Source organism: Pongo abelii, chromosome 5 (assembly GCF_028885655.2).
Source record: "Pongo abelii isolate AG06213 chromosome 5, NHGRI_mPonAbe1-v2.0_pri, whole genome shotgun sequence".
In the NCBI taxonomy this organism is placed as follows: Eukaryota; Metazoa; Chordata; class Mammalia; order Primates; family Hominidae; genus Pongo; species Pongo abelii.
The window spans coordinates 44,368,245-44,382,724 of NC_071990.2; the positions used below are offsets into that span (position 1 = coordinate 44,368,245).

The 14,480-nt window shown below is 47.1% G+C and overlaps 2 protein-coding genes across 11 annotated transcripts in view; one reads left to right on the plus strand and one right to left on the minus strand.

Moving 5' to 3' along the window:
* Positions 1 to 209: 209 nt before the first annotated feature.
* Positions 210 to 13,997, minus strand: MRPL14 (mitochondrial ribosomal protein L14). 3 transcript variants are annotated; one of them, XM_002816932.4, is made up of 3 exons: positions 13,860 to 13,997; positions 3,057 to 3,145; positions 210 to 725 (listed from the first exon to the last, which is right to left on the minus strand). In XM_002816932.4, the coding sequence occupies exons 2-3, from the start codon at positions 3,125 to 3,127 to the stop codon at positions 359 to 361; spliced, it is 438 nt and encodes a 145-aa protein (XP_002816978.1). In that variant the 5' UTR covers positions 3,128 to 3,145; positions 13,860 to 13,997; the 3' UTR covers positions 210 to 358. The 3 variants fall into 3 exon arrangements, with proteins under 3 accessions (XP_002816978.1, XP_009240197.1, XP_054413547.1); XM_009241922.4 differs by having other exon boundaries at positions 13,899 to 13,969; XM_054557572.2 differs by lacking the exon at positions 3,057 to 3,145 and having other exon boundaries at positions 13,860 to 13,944.
* Positions 13,422 to 14,480, plus strand: part of TMEM63B (transmembrane protein 63B) — a 28,337-nt gene continuing 27,278 nt past the window's right edge. Inside the window, exons 1-2 of one of the 8 annotated variants that reach the window (XM_063724811.1) lie at positions 13,490 to 13,626; positions 14,239 to 14,382. The gene's annotated coding sequence lies outside the window, so the exon portion shown is untranslated. Of the gene's footprint in view, positions 13,627 to 13,676; positions 13,696 to 13,957; positions 14,383 to 14,480 lie in introns of those variants that run through there. The other 7 variants (XM_024248594.3, XM_054557568.2, XM_024248593.3 and 4 more) reach the window with 7 other exon arrangements.

The following is a 14,480-nucleotide window of genomic DNA, read 5'->3' on the forward strand; positions in this document are numbered from 1 at the left end:
GGCAGTTGGTGTACCTCAGTTTTCCAGGGCCTGACAGTCCTGGATGAACTCATAGGGTCCAAACCAGAAAAGCAAGGGCTCAGACCCTAGCACCAAGGCTGCTCCATGTAAAGAATGCTACCCCGTGTGGCCAGACTTGGGTAAGCCACCTTTCAACTGCTTCAGTGTCATTTATTTTCCCACATCCCAGAAAGCTCCAGAAAAACACATAAATGAATACATTTATTCTCTCACAGGACACTACACTGTTACCCAGTGTGAAGGGAGCAGCCATGTGGCTCCCAAGCTCCCTCAGCAAAAGTGTGGTTCTCAGAACCGCTCCATTCACGAGTCCTGCAACCAGAGGCCTGGGCTCAACTCACACAAAGTTCTGAGCAATGGCCAGCACCTTGGAATACTCGCCTTCCCGCTTGCGCAGGCTGGTGGGGATGGGTGTCTTAATTCGGGTCCCCACAGGGTTCCCGTTGTCCTCAATGAGGACCACGTTGTTGGAGTCGAATCTGGGGGTCATTTGGGGGCCAGGCATGCAATGCCCCACAATGAGCGCCTTTTTCTTCTGTCCCTTGATGGCCAGTAGTATCTGGTCGCCCACCTTGCCCACTCCATTCTTCTTGTAGACATGGATGCAGCGAGGAGCCCGATGGTATGGGCTGTTCCCCAGGGCACTGTTGTCCACCACTCGTACCCGCGTCATCTTCTGAATTGCACTCAGGCTCCCAGTGGTGCTGGTGGGAGGAAAAAAAAAGTCTGCAGTCTGCATCTCTCATGGTCAGGGTGCACAGGCCTCTGAGAGGTCAAGGCTAGGGAGAATATACATGTCAGCAACACACACAGAGCAGAGTGCTGTCCAGGAGCAGCAACAGAAAGTGAGGACTTTGGGAAGACTTATCTGCACCCACAACAGTTTCCTCACAATTGAGAGCTTCTCCTGTTGTGTCAAGATCTCAATTTGGATGGGTTTTAAAGAGAATCCAATTTTTCTGTGACAACGAACGTCACAGCAGCCATAACTTAAAGTCTTTGCTTTCCAAAAGGACTCTGAGGACTTAAAGGAATCCCTTATGGGCTAGGCCTCACCCACTGCCTATCCTGTAAAACCTGCTTCCCCAGAATGCACCATTCCCTAATTTTCTTTTTTTTTGAGACGGAGTCTCGCTCTGTCGCCCAGGCTAGAGTGCGGTGGTGCCATCTCGGCTCACTGCAAGCTCCGCCTCCCGGGTTCACACCATTCTCCTGCCTCAGCCTCCCAAGTAGCTAGGAATACATGCGCCTGCTGCCATGCCCAGCTAATTTTTTGTATTTTTTAGTAGAGACGGGGTTTCACCGTGTTAGCCAGGATGGTCTCGATCTCCTGACCTCGTGATCCGCCCGCCTCGGCCTCCCAAAGTGCTGAGATTACAGGTGTGAGCCACCACGCCCGGTCCCCTAATTTTCTTATTTACATGTTGCTGGGAACTAGAAGATATGGGTAAGTTTGCTAAGGGAATTCTCTGACACAACATACCAGAAACTGGTAATAAGTCAAGGTAACAATCTTTTAATACATTTTTCCTCATCAGAAAAAAAAAATTTTAGAGAGTACTTATTGGAGGCAGACAAGGTATTATTAAGCAAGCCGATTACAGTGGGATTCCTATTTTCCTGATGCTAGCACCTGATGCTGGTGTTTCCGCAGGGTAATCCTAGGACCTCTTCTCTTGTTTTTTATGCCTACTCTGGGCAATCTTACCCATTAGCATTGCTGCCAACTAGTAAATTCCATCTCCAGCCCCGCCGCTCTTCTATATTCTAGTTCTACATATTTCCACTCTCTTCAACTCCCTACAACATGCTCTATACATACTGCAAACTCAGTAGGTCCCAAACTGACCTCACTGCCTCCCCTTGCAAACCTCCTCCTGCTGCTACACTTCTTATCCAGATAATGGCTTCTCCAGCAGCACCAGAACCCAAGCCATAAACCTCTCTCCACCAACATGAACTGGCCACCAAGTCCTGTTAATATCACCCCCTAAGCACCTATGTCCTTTCTCTCCAATCCTGCTAACAACTTCCTTCATTTAGCAGCTCACTCTCCTACACCAAGACTGTGACATTAGTGTCCTAGTTGCTTCCCATTGCACTTCACTTTGCCAACAAAGAGCTCTCTTTAGAATATAAAAGTGATGCTACTCCCCACCATCTACACTGTCAACAACCTTGTCCCAATTTACCTACCTTCTAAGGCTACACATCCTACCACTCTGGGCAGGAGAATCAGGAACCACTTCCCCAAGCACACCCTGCCTCCCAATTCTCCCTGGAGGCCTAGACAGGATCTGCCCCCACCTCCCTTTTGAGAAGACTGCCTCCACTCTTTCTCCTCCTCTTCCTCCACTAGCAGCTCCTATATGAAGCCTTCCAAAGCACTGTACAATCCTCTATTATAATATTCTATCACATTTTCTTAGAGTTACTTATTTTCAAGTTTGCTCCTGTGGCTGACAGTGAGAATTCTTTCAGGACAGAAAGCAACTCTCATTCATCTCTGTATGGCCAACCCCAGGCGCGGTGCTCAGGAAACGCCTGTGGGATGAGGGCATGACGGGGCCAGGAGGCATGTCTGCCAACCAGCGTGCCTCCTGTGCTCTCCTGGCTTAGCATCTACAAGGAGGGGAGGGTGTCACACTTCTATCATGCTCAAGTTCTTGGTAATAAGCATGTATTATTTTTATAATTTAAAAAATTTCATTTTTAAAAGAGAATTTTAATGCTCTAGGGGAATGATAGGGTTGAGAGATGTCAGATTCACTGTAAGAGTCTTGCAAGGACTGAAGAGTAAAAGCTTCCACCATATGCCATTCCCCGTCGCACTTCTAACAGCAACATCACCTCTTTACCTATCCCCCATCCTGTGACCAGACCAACCAAGCCAGCCCAGCCTGATCACTTTAGCTTTCCCCAGCCCCATGCCTACCTCCCTGAGTTTTTACTCCTGTTCTAGTCACCACAATACCCAGCCCTGATAGGAAGCTTACACAAAGACACAGTTTTAAGAACTTAATGGGAAAAGTTACCTGAAACAGCGATGGCTCAGCGCTCTGCTTACACAGGTGAAGGGGCCCCAGAGCCCAGTAAAGAAAGCCATGGGATCCTAAGATAGATCCTGCAGGAAAAACGAGAGGGGGAAAAATTGGTTTCTAAGTCAGAGCCCTTAGAGCCAGTTTTCTTTGGGGACTTCTGTGAGAGATGGCACTTCCAGGATAAAAATCATTAGTCACAAAATATAAATCCTAGCAGTTAAAGGATACACAGATGATTAGACAGAGCTGTAGCTCCGATTTTGCTGATTCACATTCTAACTCTGGGGTTGGAGAGGTAGAATAGCCCACGACAGCTTCTGCTATAAAAAAATACAACAGCACAGAGAATGCCTTCCTTACTATATCACTTCCACAGGCAGGAGGAAAATATGAACGCTTGGTTATAAACCCAGCCAGGGACTTCTTCTCGAGTCCTCCATAGAGGAAAAACTAAACACTATTGCCCTTTTTGATATTCATATGCCTTCTGAAACCAGCACTTTAACTCCCTAAAAGAAAGTAAAGTATCTAAGCAGCCACCCAAGTTGTCTATCACTACATCACCTTTCCCCCAAATGTAAAGGCCAGAACACCTGTACAGCTCAAGGCCAGCAAAGCAAAGCCAAAGGCTGCACTTGCCAAGTCAAAGACCAAAGTATTTATTTGGGTCAGTCTCCCAAACAACACTGTAACATGGAAAACTGACCTACACCATACTACAGCTGAAAGTGGGCTTTGGGAAACCAAGTTGAAGAGTTAGTTAAAAGAGCAAACACCAACCCAAGACTTGTGGCTCCAGTTTTCAGAATCTCAACCCTGTTGCTCCCTAGCACTAACAAATATGGAGGCTGCCAGTGCCCTGAAACACCTGAACATCACTTCAGAGCATGCTTCAGAAAGGCCTGTAGCCAGCTGCAAAACACACCTGTTTTTCCACCCAAACGTTTGGCAGCAGAGGTGCCCATTCAAGAGGTCTGCCGAGAAAAGCCTCTACACTGTAGTATTTACACACAGCTTTGCTATGCACAAGTTCAAACCACCTCAGATAAGGTTTTATTTAATAAGAATGTTAGGGCGGGGCAGGGGAATCCACTCTTCCCCAGGAATACCTAGACACTCCATAAATACTTTTTTTTCTTTCCTTGAGACAAGTCTTGCTCTGTCACCCATGCTGGAATGTAGTGGTGCAACTTCAGCTCACTGCAGTCCTGAACTCCCCAAGCTCAGGTGATCCTCCCACCTCAGCCTCCCAAATAGTCAGGACCACAGACACGCACCAGGATGCCAGGCTAATTTTTTGTTTTTTTTTTTTTTTTTTTTGTAGAGATGATGGTCTCACTATGTTGCCCAGGCTGGCCTTGAACTCCTGAGTTCATGCAATCCTCCCGCCTCAGCCCTGCAAAGTGCTGGGATTATGGGTGTGAGCCACCCACCACACCTGGCCTTTAAATGCTTATTAACTACAATTTAGCCTCAAATCCCAAACTTACTCCCAAATGTTTTCCTTAAGCCAACCCATGAAGCATCAGCCAAAATGTAATTATGATTAGAAAAATCAAATGCAAAAGAAGGCAGCTAATGTATGCAACTACTAACATCTGACACACAGAATCACAGACTACCAAATGAGACTAGCTTTACTTTTACTGGTGAGGTGACCCTGGACAAGTAACCAAACTGCTGAGCTTTGGTTTACCATCTGTAACACAGGGATACTAATAGTATCTGCCCCCAAGGTAGTTATGAGGATTCAATTAGATAAGCCATGCAAAGCACTTAGCACAGTGCCTGGCACTCATTACCTATTAGCTATCATCATCATCATGTCATATATCATTTTAAAGATTAGAAAATTGATATACAGGCAGATTAAGTGACTTGTGTAGAGTCCCACAATTAGTCAAGGGCAGAACCAGAACTGGATCCAGGTTCAGTCCAAGAGTGTTCCAACCGCACTCTGCAGCCTTGCTCTGCTATACCAAAGCTCATTTCACACGAGAGCCCTGGGTGTCAAGCAGCTTTAAGGGTCATTTGGCCTCTTTCTGTGTTGTTTATGAACACTTATCAAATGGTTACAATGTGTCACACAGCAGGCTAAGTGTCTTACATTACTATCTCATTTAAACCTCATGGCCGGGCACGGTGGCTCACGCCTGTAATCCCAGCACTTTGGGAGGCCGAGGTGGGCAGATCACCTGAGGTTGGGAGTTTGAGGTCAGTCTGACTAACATGGAGAAACCCTGTCTCTACTAAAAATACAAAATTAGCCAGGCGTGGTGGCACGTGTCTGTAATCCCAGCTACTCAGGAAGCTGAGGCTGGAGAATCGCTTGAATCCGGGAGGTGGAAGTTGCGGTGAGCCAAGATCGCATCACTGCACTCCAGCCTGGGCAACAAGGGCAAAACTCCATCTCAAAAATAAATAAAATAAACCTCAAAAAACCGTATGAAATGGGTACAATTATTATTAGCCTCATTGTTATACACAAGGAAATAAAGCCCAGAGAGGTTAAATAACTTGCCCAAGGTCACATGGCTAGGAGTGACCAGGCTGAAATATGAACCCCAGTTGTGGGCTTCCTAAACCCATGCTCTTACTCAACAGAGTAAACATGGCAACTTTAATTTAAATATTAATATTTTACAACTACTAAATCATTCTTGTTCCATCAAGAATACTGACGTCAGGTGGGTGCGGTGGCTCATGCCTGTAATCCCAGCACTTTGGGAGGCCAAGGCAGGCAGATCACTTGAGGTCAGGAGTTTGAGACCAGCCTGGCCAACATGGTGAAACCCCTTCTCTACTAAAAATACAAAAATAAGCCGGGCATAGCGGCGGCCACCTGTAGTCCCAGGTACTCAGGAGGCTGAGACAGGAGAATCGCTTGAACCCAGGAGGCAAAGGTTGCAGTGAGCCAAGGTTGGACCACTGTACTCCAGCCTGGGCAATACAGTGAGACTAGGTATCAAAAAAAAAAAAAAAAAAAGAATACTGACGTCACATGCACATTTTACTCACAGCCAATTCAGTGCTTGCTGAATCAACTGAAATGTAGACACATACCAGGTGAAAATTATTCACTTTAATCTAAGTTTTGAAGACAATTTGTAGTGTAGGAGGCAAGAAGAGATTCATACTCAGAGCAATAACTAAAAACTGGCAAAAAACAACAAAACAAAACTTCTGAAAAGCAGAGTCCTTTTGGTCCAGGCTGCAGTTAACTCAAATCCCTATCAAGCTGTTCCCATCTGATGCTGGCAGGCCCTTGGCTCCCTGAGAGAGAAGAGTGTCCTGAATGACTCCACAGAACCCTCAAGATTAACCCAGCACCACCCACATTCCCTCTCCCGAGAAGTGCAACACCGTGCCTCTCAACACCACACTGCTTCCTCAAGAACACTGACATTAGTCCAGGAACTGCAGAAGCACTTAAGGGCTTCCCAGAACTTTCCTGACTCAGGTATCATCACAAAGCACCTCCCTACACTCTGTAAGGCTGTCAGTGCACAAACACAAACTCAAGCCTCCTCTCTGCACCTTGCTCACAAGCCATCTCCACAACCAACACTCATCTCTGCCCAGACAAATGTGACCCAGCTCCACAAGCATCTCCTCCACAAAGTCTTGTGTCAAACGGCAGCATCAATTGCTAACCCTTCTGAACGCTGGGACATCCTTGTGCCAGTGCAACTCTCACTGAACCAATATTCACTATCCAAACACCCACAATGAGTAAATTTGTATACTTTGAGATAAGGCTGATGTCCTTTAACATTCTATTTCTTCCCACTCACTATCCAAAATTCAGAAACCAGATATTCTGACAACATGGCATCTGAACGTGCTACAGGAATTCAGGAGCCACACAGACTCTGATGGTAAGGATTACCTGTACTGCTCTCAAACACAAGAGTGATATATTCATGTCTCTAGGAAGCACTTCTCAATTCAGTGACTTTTCACTAGCTTTTTAGTGGATCTGATATTGACCTCTAGACCTAAACCCAAAGGATTCAGACATCAAATGGCCAGCAGTTAGCATTCCTATGAACTTGAAAGCACAAAAGAATGAAATATTCACTTATTGTATATATGTCCCTTATCCCTCCAAAAAAACAAACTGTTGTACCCTCCTCTTCCACCCTAGCAAAAGACCCCAGCCAGTCCTGATAACAGCAAGAGTGTAATAAATACTTGTTGAATAAAATAAATGAGGTAGCCAGGAGAAAGACAGATCCCCCTTGGCTCTGACAGAGGGAAATCCAGAAACGGCAGAGCTCTTATCTGTATTTTTGGAATCAGGACATGTCAGGCAAACACGCTGTCATGTCAGGCAAACACGCTGTAAGAGAATGATGGTGCTAATCATGGAGGATTAGCCCGTGCTTTGTTTCCAGGCCCCCTGGACTCACCTCCTGGGCCTGATGCCTACACTGCCCACTATGGAAAATGCCTCATCCCACCACTAAAATAACTGTTTCAGATCAGGGAAGAGCAACGGAGGCAGCAATTTACTTCAAAGCAACTTTGATGGACCCTGATATTATTTCCTAGCATAAATCCACCCTATGGACACAGACCCTGAATCACTTCAGACCTAGTCTATATACAATGGTTGTTTCACAAGCAATGTCACTCTGGATCTTGTGCACAGGAGACTGACTTCAATGACAGTTCCTTCTCTACAACACTCTCACTTAGAGGCCAGGTATTTGGAAAACTTTGGCGCCAGAGATGGCATTTCATGCCACTTCCTGGTCAGCACTAAGTATTACCCTCCTGTTTTAGAATGTGAATCACAACTTCTCCTTAAAAAGAGCTGGGGTGGGGGGTGGAAAGAGAGGGTGGGTGGAAGGAAAAGAAAAAAGAAATTCATACAATCTATGCCATGCTAATTTTCCATCTTGCTTTAAGATCTCCCTTCAGTTGTAGAGGCAAGGGAGGACTACGGATTTCAATGGAATACGGGGGAATTGCCATCGTCCTACAGATCCCATTGGAATGTATGCTTTGTGAGAGCAGGGACCAGCCCTTGCTCTGCTCAGTGCCAGACACTCAGTGCCCAGAACTGTGCCTAGCACACCTACAGCTTAGTGACTCTCTGTTAGGTGGACAGAACTGATTTATGGCTGGGCACAGTGGCTCACGCCTATAATCCCAACACTTTGGGAGGCCAAGGCGGGCGGATCACCTGAGGTCAGGAGTTTGAGACCAGCCTGACCAACATAGTGAAACCCCGTCTCTACCAAAAATACAAAAATTAGTGGGGCGTGGTGGCACATGACTGTAGTCCCAGCTACAGCCAGTCCCCGGCTAAGGCAAGAGAATCTCTTGAACCTGGGAGGTGGAGATTGCAGTAAGCCGAGATCACACCACTGCACTCCAGCCTAGGCGACAGAGTAAGACTCCGTCTCAAAAAAATAAAAAAGAACTGATTTATAATTCAACCTCCAGCTCCAGAGAGGCTCCATTTCAGTGGGGTTGGTGGTTTTTCTTGTGCCCTTTACCCAGGCTCCCAGTGACCTGGGAGAGCCTCATAGACACAGAGAGCTCTTTTTCCCCCCTCCACCCCCTTTTTTTCGGAGACGGAGTCTCGCTCTGTCGCCCTGGCTGGAGTGCAGTGGCGCCATCTCAGCTCACTGCAAGCTCCGCCTCCCGGGTTCACACCATTCTCCTGCCTCAGCCTCCCAAGTAGCTGGGACTACAGGCGCCCGCCACCAAGCCCGGCTAATTTTTTGTATTTTTAGTAGAGACGGGGGTTTCACTGTGTTAGCCAGGATGGTCTCGATCTCCTGACCTCGTGATCCGCCTGCCTCGGCCTCCCAAAGTGCTGGGATTACAGGTGTGAGCCACCGCGCCCTGCCAGAGAGCTCATTTTTAGTTACTCTGAGTTGGAAGGGCAGACACAAAGAGCCTCTACCTCTGATGCTTCGTGGAAAGCTGGAAAGTACCATTACTTTAAGTTTTGAGGATCAGCAAAATACAATTAGTATCACAGATCTATATATAATTACACATTGTTTCTACTTAAACAATTTCAATCTTTAGGTGCCTGGCCGGTTACATTTTAAAGACCTTTCAAGGAAAATGGCCTCCAAGTAGTACTTAGATAGATATGACAGAAAAAGGAGAAAACAAAAAGTTCAGCACAATCACAAATGAGCCTTTAAAGGAGGTTCTGCTAGTATGTAACGGATGGGAAAAGAGACACTGAGAAATCAAATGGAAAGCCCAGACACAAAAAGGACAAACTCTGCCAGTGTGAGGATATAAATGTCGTTCTTAATCAAAGTAGGAAAAGCAAAGGCCTGGCAGCTCTGATAAATCAAAAACAAAAAGGAATTCTTGGGACCCTCTGTCCTGTCATGCAAACACAACCCCTCCCATCTCAGGTTTCTCCTCAATCATTCTGGACCAATAAGTACTTTCATTTGTTGCTTACAGACTCATTACTGTTTTTGCTGCCCAACTATTTCCTTTTAGGAAGTTTGGTGTGTGTGTGGTTTTGTAACCTCACAAAATAGCCACAATAGCATGTTATAATTCTCAAAGTACTTTCACACAGATTACTTTCTTTGAAGATTTCAGTCCTAGCACCCAGTGGAAACAAAGACAAACAGTAAAGACCAACAGGTCTGCAAGGGGGCTGAATCTGCTAATGATTTTAAATAGTCCTGCTGGCTCCACAGAGTTGGAGAAATGAAGACAGAAATGCTAAGATTTGTTGGTTGACTCGTCCAAGGCTACAAGGCAACAAGGCCCAGACCAGAGCCCAAGGCTGTTTTTATTAAACACTGCACAATACTTGCACAGTGAAGATACTGCTTTAGCCACTAATAAGCTTCATGGATACAAATAAATGTTCCACATGCAGGGCAAGTACACCTTCTCCTTTGGCAAGGCTGCCACATAATCTTTAAAAAACTCAGGAAACAAAAAGCCATCTCTTCATTAAATATCTGCACTACACTCAGGACAGCCTCGGACCAAAGCTAAAGCTGATTTTGAGTGGTCTGCCAAGGTGTGAGTTTTCACAGCAGCACTATCAATAAGTAAAGTATCCCTCAATAGCATGATCGGCTGTTTCCACCACAGCTACCACTTAGAAAACCCCATTTCTCAACCCCATTTCACAAAGGGAAAACATGTCTAGGGTTCTTGTCCTATATTTGTTTATGTAACTTATGCCCCACCTTGTTGCAAAAGTATTTAAATTAGGGCGTGGTGGTTCACACCTGTAATTATACCACTTTGGGAGGCTAAGGGAGGAGGAACACTGGAGCTCAGGGGTTGGGGGTTGCAGTAAGCCATAATTTCAGCACAACACTCCAGCCTGGGTGACAGAGCGAGACCCTGCCTCAAAAAAAAAGTAAGCAGTAGTACTTAGATAGATCTGACAATTCTCAATTATTCAAGATGGTTTTTCAATATGTAGATCTGTATATTTTATCTACTCCAGTTTTGCTCCCCCTCCCATCCCTACCTCACAAGTGTACAGACATCTATAATCCAAATATAAATTTGTAATATTCTTCATCTGGTCAAACTCAGGAAAAACTGCACAAGTCAAAGTAAAATTCTACTGAATCATATACATAATTCCCTTCCTATTAGTACCTACATTGGGCCAGGTTTAGGTGGGCTCCAGGTTTATTAAAATGTCAGATAGGCAGGAGAGTCGTGTGAAAAAGTTAAAGAATGGGGGTGGGAGGGTGCTGCTGATGGAAAGCATATATCCCTTTCACTCCATCCTCCCCTTCTCTCACACCAAGTCTGTGGCCCTGGAATCACTTGTCCGGGTCTCAACGACTCTCTGTCAAGCACAGATCATATTGGGAAAAGCAAAGAGGTCTGGAAATGGAAGTGCTTTAGCTTCACTCATGTAAGGGATCATTTTAATGTGGACAATCTTTCTCTGAATTATCCAGTACAGACTAGATCTGCAGGATAAATAGTTTGTTTACCAGATCCTGGCCAGGAAGAGCAAGCTCGTTCCCTGATTCTCAGGGTAGCACCATAGGTGCCTCTTTAAGATCACAGCCCTGAAAGTGTTTTCAGTTTAGAGTGGACATGGTAAAGTGCTTCCTCTCTTTTCTAAGACATAAAAGATTTTTTGAGTTTTTAACAGAGGGCTCTCCTACTCTGAGTTGTGCTTCACTGGTGAATGGTAAGCTACTTTACTATGACCTTCTTAAATATTCAGCATATTACCTGACCCAGAACAACATTTCTGAGATCTGAACTGCAGTCTTCTCTTGCATACTAGTTGTCACTGTAAATACACATGTAAAATCATACCAGGGTAAGCTACAACCCAGACAAACCATGAGCCTATAAAATAGAAGGCTAAACCATAACCTGCTTTTCGAGACCCCCCCCCCACAGCCCTAAGAACTATCCAAGTAATCTGACAGTAGGAAAACCCACCTTAGGTGGGCCCAGGTATGATAATCCCAAAGACATGAGTGGAGCAAAATAGGTTTTAAAGGATTCTTGCAACACTGAAGACTAGGAGCTAAAGAGAGTCTAAATAACCATGCTCAGTGCCCAACCACCTGAAAAGTGGACTCCAAGGAAATTTTGTTGTTGTTATCCACCCCGCCCCAAGGGAAACATTTTATCTTTAATATTCAGGAGCAGTAATAAAATATTTTGGCCACCGTTCCTTCAAGGATTCCACAAGGCACTTAATTCTCATGTCAGGCTTCTGAAATGCTTGCCCTGGAAAGTGTCGCTTGATGGCTCACACACTCCTTGAGGATTAGGTGCTGACCCTAATTGGGCACAGGCAGAAATAGCTCAGGAATCCACATGCTCAGATTCATAACTATACTTTTTGTAAAAAATAAAAACATATAAAAAATGCCTTCTGGCTGGGCAAGGTGGCTCACGCCTGTAATCTCAGCACTTTGAGAGGCTGAGTTGCGTAGATCGATTGAGGTCAGGGGTTGGAGATCAGCCTGGGCAACATGGTGAAACCCCATCTCTACTAAAAATACAAAAATTAGCCAGGAGTGGTGGTGTGCGCCTGCAGTCCCAGCTACTCGGGAGGCTGAGACATAAGAATTGCTAGATCCCAGGAGAAGCCGCAGTGAGCTGAGATCGCACTGCTGCACCCAGATCTCCCCAGTCTGGGCAAGAGAGACTGCCTCAAAAAAAAAAAAAAAAAAAAAAAAGCCTTCTAGTGATCCTCAGAAATCCAAAAACTAGACAACTATGGCTTCCACTTCCATTTTTCAGATATCCATTATAATGCTATTTGACCTCAAAGTGAATTTTATTGTTCCACACAAGCAATAGATTACACCAATTTCACAACTCCCAGAATCCAAACCTACAAAGACCCTTCCCACCAGGCACTTTACCAAAAACGGGCTTCATCTCCATCTTCCTTTCGGTCACAGTTGAAAAACTGCCCTTCCTAATTAAGCCAACCAACTTCTTACCTCAATAAAATCCTTGTTTTTCAATGGCACGTACAGTATTTCCAGTGATGAATAGTGAACTGTCTTTCGTCTCACACAGTAACATCCGTGAAGAAGATCCACCTTGTTCTTTACTATACAGTATATTCCTGGCATGCTAACTGCATCCTCACAGACAATTTTAAATAACTGAAAACTCAGGCAAAGAAAGGCAAGAGGGCAAACAGAAGGGCACAGGAGACAATGCTTTTCAAATTTTTCTCACTGCGACCTACAGAAACACACTGTAGAACACCTCCTAATACACTCACACGTGTGTGTACACCTGAAGTGTCAAGAAACAATACCCTAAGTGCAACACCCTCTGATATTTTCTATTTCATTTTTTTAAGTGGCCGTGACCTACTAAACTGATTTCCAACTCACCAATAGGATTGTTTGAAAAACACTGCAATAAATCAAACCTTACAGTTGCATTCCACAAGCTACTAATGAACTCTTGAAAATCCAACATACAAGACCAACTACAAGATCCAAACCCCCCAGGTGGGCAGTGGCCTTCTGTTCAGCAGTGGCAGTTCCCCACCACCACCAGCCCTGGGAGTTAATTATCTCCCAAACTCCCAGAGTTTCCCAAGTAGCCCGAGGTGTCTGTCATATGCCCTTTTAACCTCTTTATAAATTCAGTCCCGTCCATCTCTTACGGTGGCAAAGTTCATTTATCGTCCGCTGTGGAAAGCAATACTTCCTTTTTGTCCCCTCCAGGAACCAGAAATTAAATGACCAGGTTGGTACCCGTTGTGCCTTTATGATCTATTTGTGTGGGTGATATATAGAAAGAGTCTCAGTCTCTCCCTTCATCTTTCCAGTCTTAATCACTGGTAGATGCAGTCTCTGGTGAAATAAGAAACCAGGGAACCCCCTGGCCTGGGGGAGGGCGCACTCATCAGCGTGACAGAGTGAAAGCAAAAACTCAATCCTCACACCACAGATGCGTCTGGCTAACTCATCTCCAGACCCAAGTTGGGAAGGGAAGGAGAGCGCGGAAAGCGGAAAAGCCGGAGACGATCCGGAGTGACCAGCGACGGCTGAACGCAGCCCGCCCTCCCCAAGTCGGCTCCGCAACCCGGGGAAAGCAGGTGAGCGCCGGCCACGGACTTCGGGGTCGCAGAAGCCGCCCACGGAGAGCGGGAGGGAGGAGGATCCGGGTAAGGGGCCTCCCCTCCCCGTCCGGACCCCTCCCACTGACGCTCTGCCTCCCACTCTGGCCTCTCCTCACTCACTCCGGGGAGTAGGCCTCCCTTACTGGAGAGAAAGGAAGAGGAGAAGGAGGGAATGAGGACTTAACGCCCACCCCCGCCCCCCACCATACCGCTCTCGCCGCCCGGGAATATCCCGCCGCGGTCCCCACCAGCCAAGCGCCGCCTTCGCCCCACGCGGCCTCTCCCCAGCGCCTGCGCGCCAGGCCCAGCCGGGCAGACGCGATCTGAGAGTGCGCGCGCGCCTTGCGTGCGCCGGCGTGGGGGGCGGGACCTGCGGGGCTCCGCCCCCTCCCCCTCCCTCCTCCCGCTCCCCCTCCCCCATACACTGCCGCGGCCGCCGCAGGAGCCCGGAGCTCGAGCCGCCCAGCGACTCCCCCTCCCCCTCCCCCAGCCCCGCCCCGCCCCAACCCGGGGCTCCGAGCCGGAGCCGAGTCTGCGCCTGGGGGTGAGTACGCGACCCCTACCCAGCCCTCGCTCTTTTCTTCGAAGATCCCACCATCACCCAAAGAAAAAACCTGGACTCAGCTGCGCGTCCCCTCCCTTCAACCTCCTGCGGGACCCAGAGGTGCCCGGGCCCGCGGGACCCAGCGGTGGCGCGCGCTGCCCCTAACCCCGCACCATCCCGAGCCAAATGTGAGTCCTCCAACCCCTGCCGGAGGTCCAGATACGCGCCGCCGGCTCTCCCCAGCCCCGGGGAGATCCCAAAGGGTGGGACCCCCGCCCCCGGCCCC

Excerpts from the sequence above, each read along its gene's own strand:
- MRPL14 (XM_002816932.4), bottom strand. The coding sequence starts at position 3,127 with ATGGCTTTCTTTACTGGGCTCTGGGGCCCCTTCACCTGTGTAAGCAGA. Across the intron at positions 726-3,056 it reads CTGAGCCATCGCTGTTTCAG|CACCACTGGGAGCCTGAGTG; the intron begins GTAACTTTTCCC and ends TCCTCCCACCAG.